Here is a 12,357-nt window from a genome sequence, read left to right as displayed (position 1 = left end):
ACAACACATGCAGACAGAGTGGTAGAGTATAGATTGGCAACTGCCACATATAAATGATACTAGTAGCACCACCTCTGAGAGCCTTTTATACACTAGGCTCATGTCCAGTCGGACAGGACCTTGCCCGTGGACCACTCCGGAGCTGCCAGATCACCAGAGCAGCTGACGTCCATACACCAATAGGAAAACGCCACATCACGGACATGCTCAGTAAGGTGATTTCTGGGCTTAGGCTCCAGAGTGGCAGGTTCCTCCTGTTTAACACTGGTTACTATGCGTTTGGCTGGAGAGCCTGCAGTAACCAACTGTATAGCGCGAGTCTGAGCTAGATGACCAACATCTATGCTCACACACTACTTCTCCTTTTTTGCTATTCTATTTTTGGACTGGTTTTTCTTTTGTGGCTAAGTGTACCTTTGTACTTTGCTCACAAGTTACTATGGACTGGGTTTCTGTTTAGCACCTCTATATACAGTAGATAACACAGGATCCACCGTTCACAATAGGTGATATCACAGCTCACCTCCTCCTCCTGTACAATGACTGATAACACCTCTATATATAGGAGATAACACAGGATCCACCATTCACAATAGGTGATGTCACAGCTCACCTCCTTCTCCTGTACAAAGACTGATAACACCTCTATATACAGTAGATAACACAGGATCCACCATTCACAATAGGGGATGTCACAGCTCACCTCCTCCTCCTGTACAAAGACTGATAACACCTCTATATACAGTAGATAACACAGGATCCACCATTCACAATAGGTGATGTCACAGCTCACCTCCTCCTCCTGTACAATGATAACACCTCTATATACAGTAGATAACACAGGATCCACCATTCACAATAGGTGATATCACAGGTCACCTCCTCCTCCTGTACAATGACTGATAACACTTCTATATACAGTAGATAACACAGGATCCACCATTCACAATAAGTGATGTCACAGCTCACCTCCTCCTCCTGTAAAATGACTGATAACACCTCTATATACAGTAGATAACACAGGATCCACCATTCACAATAGGTGATGTCACAGCTCACCTCCTCCCCCTGTACAATGACTGATAACACCTCTATATACAGTAGATAACACAGGATCCACCATTCACAATAGGTGATGTCACAGCTCACCTCCTCCTCCTGTACAATAACTGATAACACCTGTATATACAGTAGATAACACAGGATCCACCATTCACAATAGGTGATGTCACAGCTCACCTCCTCCTCCTGTACAATGACTGATAACATAGGATCCACCATTCACAATAGGTGATGTCACAGCGCACCTCCTGCTCCTCCTCCTGTACAATGACAGATAACATCTCTATATACAGTAGATAACACAGGATCCACCATTCACAATAGGTGATGTCACAGCTCTCCTCCTCCTCCTGTACAATAACTGATAACACCTGTATATACAGTAGATAACACAGGATCCACCATTCACAATAGGTGATGTCACAGCTCATCTCCTCCCCCTGCACAGTGACTGATCACACCTCTATGTACAGTAGGTTAAAAAGGATCCACCATTCACAATAAGTCGTGTCTTTCCCTCCCTTCAAAATGACCTTTGCATGCGCTTATTAAATGCTTCAATGCAAATGTCATGTTTCGAGTCAGTATATTGCTGCTAATGTACATGTCAATTTCCTATTGGATTATTTTCTGATGACACATTCTCTATCATTTAGGCTAAATCATGATAGCCCTATCTCTGTCTCTGCAAGCAAATATATCTATTTTATAAAAAAAAAAAAAAAACCATAATCAGGTTCCTCTCATCATGTTCTCATACACTTTATGCAGTCAATAGCCTCCGTGTCTGTACTGCTACATACTTAGGCAGTTAACTGGTTCATGCAGCTTTACATGAACACACGAGCCTTAAGGTACCGTCACATTAAGCGACGCTGCAGCGATAGCGACAACGATGCCGATCGCTGCAGCGTCGCTGTTTGATCGCTGGAGAGCTGTCATACAGACCGCTCTCCAGCGACCAACGATGCCGAGGTCCCCGGGTAACCAGGGTAAACATCGGGTTGCTAAGCGCAGGGCCGCGCTTAGTAACCCGATGTTTACCCTGGTTACCAGCGTAAAAGTAAAAAAAACAAACAGTACATACTCACCCAGCGTCCCCCAGCTTCTGCTTCCTGACACTGACTGAGCTCCGGCCCTAACAGCACAGCGGCTTTCACTTTCACTTTAGGGCCGGCGCTCAGTCAGTGTCAGGAAGCAGACGCTGGGGAAGGTATGACGCTGGGTGAGCATGTACTGTTTGTTTTTTTTTACTTTTACGCTGGTAACCAGGGTAAACATCGGGTTACTAAGCGCGGCCCTGCGCTTGGTAACCCGATGTTTACCCTGGTTACCAGTGTAAAACATCGCTGGTATCGTTGCTTTTGGTGTCAAACACAACGATACACGGCGATCGGACGACCAAATAAAGTTCTGGACTTTATTCAGCGACCAGCGACATCACAGCAGGATCCTGATCGCTGCTGCGTGTCAAACTAAACGATATCGCTAGCGAGGACGCTGCAACGTCACGGATCGCTAGCGATATCGTTTAGTGTGACGGTACCTTTACACTATGGCTGGTCCGAATAACTAAAGCAATTGTTACCATCCACCTCTCGTGTCTCCCCTTTTCCTCCTAGTTTGTAAGCTTGCGAGCAGGGCCCTCATTCCTCCTGGTATCTGTTTTGAACTGTGATTTCTGTTATGCTGTAATGTCTATTGTCTGTACAAGTCCCCTCTATAATTTGTAAAGCGCTGCAGAATATGTTGACGCTATATAAATAAAATTATTATTATTATTATTATCTACCAGAAGACAAATCAGTGTCAAAATAATATCAGCCCCTCAGCTGTTTGCTTTGCCTTATCTAGTTATTAAAAATAAGGGGGGGCACACATCATATTTTTAGGACCTCGCCATTTTTAATATCTAGCAAAGGCAAAGCACACAGTTGGGAGCTGATATTAGTAAGCTGGGAAGTGCCATAAATATTGTCCCCTTCCCAGCATAATAAGACCAGATCACAGCTATCTGCTTTCCCTTGGCTGGTTATTAAAAATACAGAGGCCCCCATGTCGTTTTTTAATTATTTATTTTACACTGTCCCCCACTCAAGCATAGCTGCCATCTGTGATCCGGCGGTAATTCAGGGTCACGGGTGGTCCAGACCAATCACAATCATGACAATACTTGGCATGACTGTGATGACTCCGGAAATGCCCACAGCTTAAAAGCTGTTGATTGGCTACACTGCAGCCTTTCAACAAGCTTTATTAAGCATCTGGACTTCGAACAGTAACACGGACTTCCGGGAAAAGTTACCGTTTGGGTTTGCTCATCCTTAAGGCCCCGTCTCACACAGCGACGCTGCAGCGATACAGACAACGATGCTGATCGCTGCAGCGTCGCTGTTTTGTCGCTGTGTGGTCGCTGGGGAGCTGTCACACAGACAGCTCTCTCCAGCGACCAACGATCAGGGGAACGACTTCGGCATCGTTGAAACTGTCTTCAACGATGCCGAAGTCCCCCTGCAGCACCCGGGTAACCAGGGTAAACATCGGGTTACTAAGCGCAGGGCCGCGCTTAGTAACCCGATGTTTACCCTGGTTACCAAAAAAAACAAACACTACATACTCGCCTTTCGGTGTCCAGGTCCCTTGCCGTCTGCTTCCTGCTCTCACTGAGTGCCGCCGTACAGTGAGAGCAGAGCGCAGCGGTGACGTCACTGCTGCGCTCTCACTTCTCACTGTACGGCGGCAGTCAGTGAGAGCAGGAAGCAGACGGCAAGGGACCTGGACACCGAAAGGCGAGTATGTAGTGTTTTTTTTTTTTTACATTTACGCTGGTAACCAGGGTAAACATCGGGTTACTAAGCGCGGCCCTGCGCTTAGTAACCCGATGTTTACCCTGGTTACCAGTGAAGACATCGCTGGATCGGTGTCACACGCACCGATTCAGCGATGTCAGCGGGGCCTCAACGACCAAAAAAAGGTCCAGGCCATTCCGACACGACCAGCGATCTCGCAGCAGGGGCCTGATCGCTGGTACGTGTCACACATAGCGAGATCGCTATGGAGGTCGCTGTTGCGTCACAAAACTTGTGACTCAGCAGCGATCTCGCTAGCGATCTCGCTATGTGAGACGGGGCCTTTACTTAGGAGTCCAGTGGGCGGTCACTCAGATAGGTATCTCGGCACATCAGTATGCATACTTATACAATGCACTCTGTCAATCACTAATTAGTACCGCCCCCATGTCTGAAGCTCCAATTTATACTGAATCTTTTCCCATAAATCTGTATAGTAATCTGCCCAGCTTCTCCCGTCCTGTACAGATATTTCCTATTCGTCATTCTATTCTTGAATGAGAATTATATTGTGTATTTGTGAATGATCCCAGAACCGTAGTACTGCCCACCAGCACGATATAGGTTGAACCTGCATAATACTGCAATGTAGGGAAGCCACAGAAAATCTGATTTCCAAGGAGTGGAAAGGGGGACTATTTAGGTTTACAATGGCAATGGCTTCTAGTTATAATATGAGTACTAACATTATGAAAAAGAATTTTACAGAATGCAAAGTGTTAATGTTAATGATAACTCCAGACAATAGATTTGTAGAAATTAGGTCTATCCTTCTGTATAGTAAGATACACTGTATGTATGTCAGCATTGCATGTGATAACATTTAGGACTGACTTGCCAGACCCCCTAAACTAATTGGGTCCAATTTTAGTACCACAATACTCAATATAACCCGCATACTGGAGCATAAGAGACGTAACTTGAATTTCCTGGGCAACGATAGAAAATCTGTCATTGGGTCCTTCAATATCATACTAGTAGGAACGTCCTGCACCCCCAATATTTACACCCCTGAGCCCAGTGCGATCCCTGCCAATCATGTAACCATGTTCCTGCCATAAAGGAGACAGTATGCAATATTAGGGTGCTGTGCCCCCTTAGCCATTTCCTTGGCATTGTACATGCAGATGAAAAGATGAGGGTGGAAAGTCCTGGTGCAGTAGAATAAGGCAGGGGACAAATACCAGAACGTGAAGGTTAAACTCCGAGCAGGAAGGAGACATTGGGAAACAGGAAAAGACTTAATAAGGAAGGACAATGCGAATCAGTATGGAGCGCAGATGGTAACCCTTGTAAAGTGTCAGTACCTGCATCATGACTGCTGTGTGCCATTTCTTCGCATCCCTTAGCCGGCTGTGTTCCACATCCTTGTAATGTCCTGAGTCAGGGATATGGCAGAGCACGCCTCCTCCCGCACTTCTTCCCACTACTTGGGATCTGCAGAAGTCTGCAGTGCAACATCCAGGCAATCCTTCAAAGCGACCGTCCCTGACAAGGCAGCAGGACATCCCCAGCTCCTATAGCATGATATCATTGCTTTCACCCAGCATGCCTGGGGTTAATTATTAATGCTCCTAATGATGCGGCTCCGGCATTTGTTGCCCTTTTAACGGGGATTTATTCTGATATAGGGAATCACTGAGAAGCAGAGATGAGGAAAACAATTTGTAACAAATAAGTTTGTTCCAAATTTTACCGAAAATGTCAGATTCTTGCAACTTTCAAATATTACTATGAATTTTTATATGAGACTATAACCATACCATAAGAAGAAACGTTACCCCTTAGACCCCAGTCCAGAGCCTCTCACCTAGCCAAATCAGTTCTCATGCTTCGCACTGACGAGGGCCAACAGCCGGAAACACCATGTCTGCGAATTGAGATACTGGTTTGGCTTTTATCCTAAGTCATATTGCACGACTCGTTAAAGGGTTGATTGTGACTTGTAGGATCGCTACTTCCAACAGGTGGCGCTATAGAGTTTAAGTCCTCTTTTTCTCAGAAGAGGCAATTTGCATATTATATGAGACTAGACATTCACCATTTTGCTAGAATATATTCATATTTGGCTCCTAACACGATCACATGGGGGGGGCAACGCGACCGGGTCACGTGACCCTATGGACTTTTGCAATGGGAGAACCTGGTCCCATGCGGAGGATCAGGGAAGCTGCAGCAACTGCAGTGGGGGTGTAAGTAGCCAGGTGAGGGCCAATGGGTATGATTTTTGTACTTTTTTTTATTTTCCTTGGATCTGGAGGAACCTCATAGCATCATAAACATTCTTTCGAATCGTTTGATGCAAATAATTCTTAGGTCTTATACCCTAGTGCAGTGGCTTAGCATGGGGTGGTGCAGGGATTGGTGGCTGCCCCGGGTGCCAAAGTTTATGAGGATGCAAAATAGTCGGACCTGACACTCTTTTTGTCTAAAAGTATAGGGGATAGCTTATGTTGTCTTGTGCCCCAGGTGAATGGAGCCGAGGTCCATCATGTGCCTTACCACTCCATTCATTCTTAGACCAACTGAATGCAGCACTCGGCTATCTCCAGTGGTCCCATTAAGAATGGATGGAGCAGTGGGGCATATGATCAACCACTGCAGTCCCCCAGTTCTTGAGATCAGTGGGGGTCCCAGCGATTGGAATCCCAACGATTGTGAAGTTATCCACTATCCCATAGATAGGGGAAAACTTCCAAACTTGACAATACCTCTTTAAGTTTGAGTGAAGCTGTTGGACTTTATATTGTCTGTGTTGGTGTAGTCAAGGTCAGAGACACAGAGAAGTCAAGAAGAGTTGCCTGACCTATTGAATTCATTACTAGGCAGCCTAGGATTTAGTTTTCTTTGTGAGTTGCCTTGTAATGTATGATGATAAAAAAGCTCAATGTAAATGTTGACTCTAATCCACTGTGTTGTAGTGAAAGTTGTTTTTGTACCAGTTATCGCCCCGATGATGGTGCCCCATGATGAGCTAAATTACACCCTGCCGGTCATAATAGATATAGCAAAGCTCAATTTTTCATGTAACTCTTGCTGGCTGCATTGTTCTGACATTGGCTGTACTTGTTTCTGTATCTGTATCTTGTACTGTATCTGTATCTTGTACCGTATCTGTGTCTAACATATCCCAATTGAAGTGGTAATGCATCCAAATTACCAATGGCCGTAATCAGCACCATCTATAAACACTAACAGTATTCAGAGATTTTTTTGTGAAGTCTGTATGGCTGTGCTTGTATCTGTATCTGTACTCGTACCTGTACCATGTGTTACATATTGTTCGCTGTACACCTGTGTATATGTAAAGGTCAGTGCTGCTCACCCAATACTGCTGCAGAAGCTGAGAAATACATGTTCATTACAAGGAACCTGTCACAGAGGGGAAAGCTGCAGAGATCGTGCACCTTGTACCTCTGGGAAGAATACAAAGCTTGTGTCCATTTTTAGGGAATCAGAGTCATATCCAATATCGGGACCAATATGCACTGCTACATCTGTCATCAGTGCCAGTATGTAGAGCCATATATATATACTAGATGTTTCCAGCCAGCTAACGCTCGGCACGCTCATTGCTATCTAATTAACGCTGCTAGTGATTAAACTAAAGTAAATAATGACAACATTCAATAGCGCTTACGCAGGTGGTAAATTAACTTAAAATGAAGTTAATAACAATAGTGTGGTGATGTGTTGGGGGCGGGATTGTGTGTGGTGATGTGGTGGGGGGGCGGGATTATGTGTGGTAATGTGGTGGGTGCGGGATTATGTGTGGTGATGTGTTGGGGGGCGGGATTATGTGTGGTGATGTGGGGGGCGGGATTATGTGTGGTGATGTGGTGGGGGGCAGGATTATGTGTGGTAATGTGGTGGTGGGGCGGGATTATGTGTGGTGATGTGGTGGGTGCGGGATTATGTGTGGTGATGTGTTGGGGGGCGGGATTATGTGTGGTGATGTGGGGGGCGGGATTATGTGTGGTGATGTGGTGGGGGGCAGGATTATGTGTGGTAATGTGGTGGTGGGGCGGGATTATGTGTGGTAATGTGGTGGTGGGGCGGGATTGTGTGGTAATGTGGTGGGGGGCGGAATTATGTGTGGTGATGGGGTGGGGGGGGCGGGATTATGTGTGGTGGGGTGGGGGGGTGAGATTATGTGTGGTGGGGTGGGGGGGCGAGATTATGTGTGGTGGGGTGGGGGGGCGGGATTATGTGTGGTGGGGTGGGGGGGCGGGATTATGTGTGGTGGGGTGGGGGGGCGGGATTATGTGTGGTGGGGTGGGGGGGCGGGATTATGTGTGGTGGGGTGGGGGGGCGGGATTATGTGTGGTGGTGGGGTGGGGGGGCGGGATTATGTGTGGTGGGGGGGCGGGATTATGTGTGGTGATGGGGTGGGGGGGCGGGATTATGTGTGGTGATGGGGTGGGGGGGCGGGATTATGTGTGGGGATGGGGCGGGGGGGCGGGATTATGTGTGGTAATGTGGTGGGGGGCGGGATTATGTGTGGTAATGTGGTGGGGGGCGGGATTATCTGTAGTAATGTGGTGGGGGGGCGGGATTATGTGTGGTAATGTGGTGGGGGGCGGGATTATGTGTGGTAATGTGGTGGGGGCAGGATTATCTGTGGTAATGTGGTGGTGGGGGCGGGATTATCTGTGGTAATGTGGTGGGGGGCGGGATTATGTGTGGTAATGTGGTGGGAGGGCGGGATTATCTGTGGTAATTTGGTGGGAGGGCGGGATTATGTGTAGTAATGTGGTGGGGTGGCGGGATTATGTGTGGTGATGTGGTGGGGGGCGGGATTATTTGTAGTAATGTGGTGGGGGGCGGGATTATCTGTGGTAATGTGGTGGGGGATGGGATTATCTGTGGTAATGTGCTGGGAGGGCGGGATTATGTGTAGTAATGTGGTGGGGTGGCGGGATTATGTGTAGTGATGTGATGGGGTGGCGGGATTATGTGTGGTGATGTGGTGGGGGGCGGGATTATGTGTGGTGGGGGGTGGGATTGTCTGTGGTAATGTGGTGGGGGGGCGGGATTATGTGTAGTAATGTGGTGGGGTGGCGGGATTATGTGTGGTGATGTGGTGGCGGGCGCGATTATGTGTGGTAATGTGGTGGGGGCGGGATTATGTGTGGTAATGTGGTGGGGGGCGAGATTATCTGTGGTAATGTGGTGGGGGGCGGGATTATCTGTGGTAATGTGGTGGGAGGGCGGGATTATGTGTAGTGATGTGGTGGGGTGGCGGGATTATGTGTGATGATGTGGTGGGGGTGGGATTATGTGTGGTAATGTGGGGGGCGGAATTATGTGTGGTAATGTGGTGGGGGGGCGGGATTATGTGTAGTGATGTGGTGGGGGGCGGGATTATCTGTGGTAATGTGGTGGGGGGGCAGGATTATGTGTAGTAATGTGGTGGGGTGGCGGGATTATGTGTGGTGATGTGGTGGGGGGGCGAGATTATGTGTGGTAATGGGGTGGGGGGCAAGATTGTGCGGTGATGTGTTGGGGGCAGGATTATGTGCGGTGATGTGGTGAGGGGCAGGATTATGTGTGGTGATGTGGTGTGGGGCGGAGCTACTGTGCAGGGGGTGGGATTAGCGAGTAATTAGTGCCTCTTATGTATATAGATGTATACCATCATGGCTCATATGCATGACTGTGTCAGGCTCCAGAATCAGCAGTATATGGTCAAATCTAATCTAATGGGTAATGTCACATTTGGCACCATATGTATATCCATGCCAGTGTCAGGACCAATAAGCCAAGTTACACGTCGTTCATACCATGGTTATATGATAATATACTCAGTTACATGTAATGCCGTAGGTATTATGCGCATTTGTATTTGGTGCCAGGACCAATTTGCACAGCTAATCTGCATGCACATCTGGTGCCAAATCTGATAAGAAAAGTTAGCTCCGATGTAGCAATTTAATGCTCTGGCCATTTTCCTACCACATAATATGTTAGATTTATTTTCGGATTATATAGTTTCAGGCTAATAGATGGGTTTTCTCATATTCTAATGTTTAAAATTGCAAAGCTCTGGTAAAAACAAGCAACTTTACAATTTACCTCTTATTAAAAGTCCTCTCCCTTCTCAAGAACTTTTCAAGAAGAGAGGGATTTGTAACCTTTTTGCTTACTGCTCATCGCCTATGTTACTGGCCACCACTGCAGTCTATCGGCGGTGGCCGGTCTCCTAAGCAAGCAGCACAGCGCTTACAAGCTCTTGCTAATAGAACTTGTAAGCGCTGCTTTGATGTTGGCCGGATCGCTATCCCTGCACTCTTTTGATCCTGTAATGATGAAGCTGCCTCTGATTGCAGCATGAGACATGTACAGTGGCTATGCGCTGGTCCAAACTGTCAATCATCAGGAGCACACCGTCCCCTGACGAGCAGAAAGCCGGGATGCCGGGGAGGGGTGCGATCCTGAACAGACAAGATAATCGTACTCCGTTCTGACCATATTATGTTTGTATATACTCTTGATGCACGCATTGCGTTCGCCTTCTCAACAACATCTTTCTGTTTCTTTCAGGGCTCATGGAGACTGCTCTGATTTTCCTCTGTTCTGTCTTGGTACCAGTATTGGGTAAGAGCAATGCATACATCATTTCTTCTGTCTGCACAATTTATTGAATCTGAACAGCAGCATTAATAAATAGAATGTCAATAAGGATTGCAGGGATTGTAATCAGTCATGACATTTAGCCAATATGAAAACAACATATATATATATATATATATATATATATATATATATATATATATATATACTGTATATATATATATCCATATGCCTTGTGTCATGGTCCAGAAAGTGCTTTGGGTCTGGTCTCTCCTTTCCCGGTCTGGTCATGTCAGGGGTTAACTTTCTCTGCCTCGTTCTGGTTTTGGGTCTGCTATTTCTCTGCGCTGCATCCTGCAGTCAGTGCCAGTTATATTTCCTGCCTACGGCGTGTGTAGCTGGCTCTGGTGAAACCCTGATTTGTCCTGCTGCGTTTAGCTGTCTTTGCCCGTGTCTATTCATTCATCTATTCCTGCCCCGACTCTGTGTTTCCCTGTGTGTTTGGACTCCCTGGTACTCTACTCGGCTTTGGCTCTGACCTGATTCTGTCTCTTCCTTCTGGTACTTCTGCTTCGGACTGCTACTGACCTTTTGGTGCTCCTCTGACTCTGTGTTTGGAATTCCCCTTGGTACTACGCTACTCTCTGGTATCGACCTGGCTTGTTTGACTATTCGGCTGCCACCTGGTGGTAGTGTAGCGCCCCCACTGCCGCAGGGCCGAGGGGTACCCGATACCGGGCCTCCGAGTCTCTGCTCTGGGGTTGTCACGGTGGCTAGGCCCAGTCCGTGACCCTGCTGAGGGGCGTACAGTAATAGATGTGGATAGTTGATGGTGGTGGTGATGCTGTAGTGGTGCGGTGCAGTAAATAACGAGGACACCAGGTTGCAGTCTCTTTACCTTTTTACTGAAGATCTCTGGGTCCTCAGTCCGGAATCCGGATAACCAGGCTGCGCAAGTCCGGCCGGTCCAATGGCACCTCCAGAGTTCTCTTAACAGGTGGAAATCTGCGCCTTCCTGCTAGCGCTATGTGTTGTGGTCCTTCCCTGCTGTGCTTACGGAAAGTACCCCACAACTGTTGTGTCCGTTTCTTAAGTTCCCTCACAACTCGATTAGATGATGTTCTGCTAATCCTCCGTCCCTCCCTGATGTTACGGTTAGGACGGCACCCGTATGACGGGTAGGCTCGGAGCTCTTCCGGGACCCTAGAGTCGCCCCTCTCCACAAGTTGCCCCCCAAGACTGCATAGGTGATTTAGGTGAGACAGCCCTCCTTAGACTGACTGTCCTGCCATTGGTTTAGAGTATTGCTTGAAGCTGAATATTGTAATACTCCCTCGGCGTTCCGGCCGCCGGCTGTGCGCCTCAGTAGGATGTTGCCTCGGTCTTACAGCACGACTCCTACTGGTATTCTCCTTGTTGCTTTGATCTCGTTTCTCACTCAGCACAATCTATCTCGCTTCCAATCCCTCCTTGGGTACCGCCGCTATACTGAGCAGGCACGGTCCCGTTACGTTCGCTCAAGTTGCCAAGCCTCTGTCAGGATCCCACCCCTGACAGGGACCCTACCGAATCTTCTCCCACAACACCCTCTGCCACAAGGTGTTGCCTGGTTCCAACCCAGTCAGCTTTCTGCCTAACTTCCTGCCTGACCCCCAGTTTACCCACAATGGTGGGGAGTGGCCTAATGAATAGAACCCTTAACTCCCCCTGGTGGCCCAGCTGTGAAATGTATTGGTGTCTGTGATACCTGTCCAGATGAACTCCTTCAGTGCCATCAGATGTACTATAGCTCCCCTTAGTGGCGGAACCACAGTACTGCAATGACCAGGACTCTGGGGCGCTGCAGTAGCCTTGCTGCAGTTCTTCTGGTCAG

General features: G+C 47.7%; 1 protein-coding gene and 1 long non-coding RNA gene across 3 annotated transcripts in view; one reads left to right on the top strand and one right to left on the bottom strand.

Annotated features, from left to right (window-relative positions):
* The window catches only part of LOC143764396 (uncharacterized), a 36,398-nt gene extending 30,983 nt beyond the window's left edge, over positions 1-5,415 (bottom strand). The window contains exon 1 of the long non-coding RNA XR_013213181.1: positions 5,219-5,415. This is a non-coding gene — a long non-coding RNA (uncharacterized LOC143764396). The remainder of the gene's footprint in view (positions 1-5,218) is intronic.
* Positions 1-12,357, top strand: part of FXYD6 (FXYD domain containing ion transport regulator 6) — a 102,128-nt gene that overhangs the window by 74,957 nt on the left and 14,814 nt on the right. For both annotated transcript variants that reach the window (XM_077249919.1, XM_077249918.1), the window contains exon 2: positions 10,455-10,508. In XM_077249919.1, the coding sequence (XP_077106034.1) occupies positions 10,460-10,508 (49 nt within the window). In that variant the 5' untranslated portion in view covers positions 10,455-10,459. The remainder of the gene's footprint in view (positions 1-10,454; positions 10,509-12,357) is intronic.

The sequence above is a fragment of the Ranitomeya variabilis genome, chromosome 4, assembly GCF_051348905.1.
Source record: "Ranitomeya variabilis isolate aRanVar5 chromosome 4, aRanVar5.hap1, whole genome shotgun sequence".
NCBI classification, from domain to species: Eukaryota; Metazoa; Chordata; class Amphibia; order Anura; family Dendrobatidae; genus Ranitomeya; species Ranitomeya variabilis.
The sequence above is the reverse complement of the archived record's forward strand: the minus strand, read 5'-3'. Positions and strand labels throughout refer to the sequence as shown.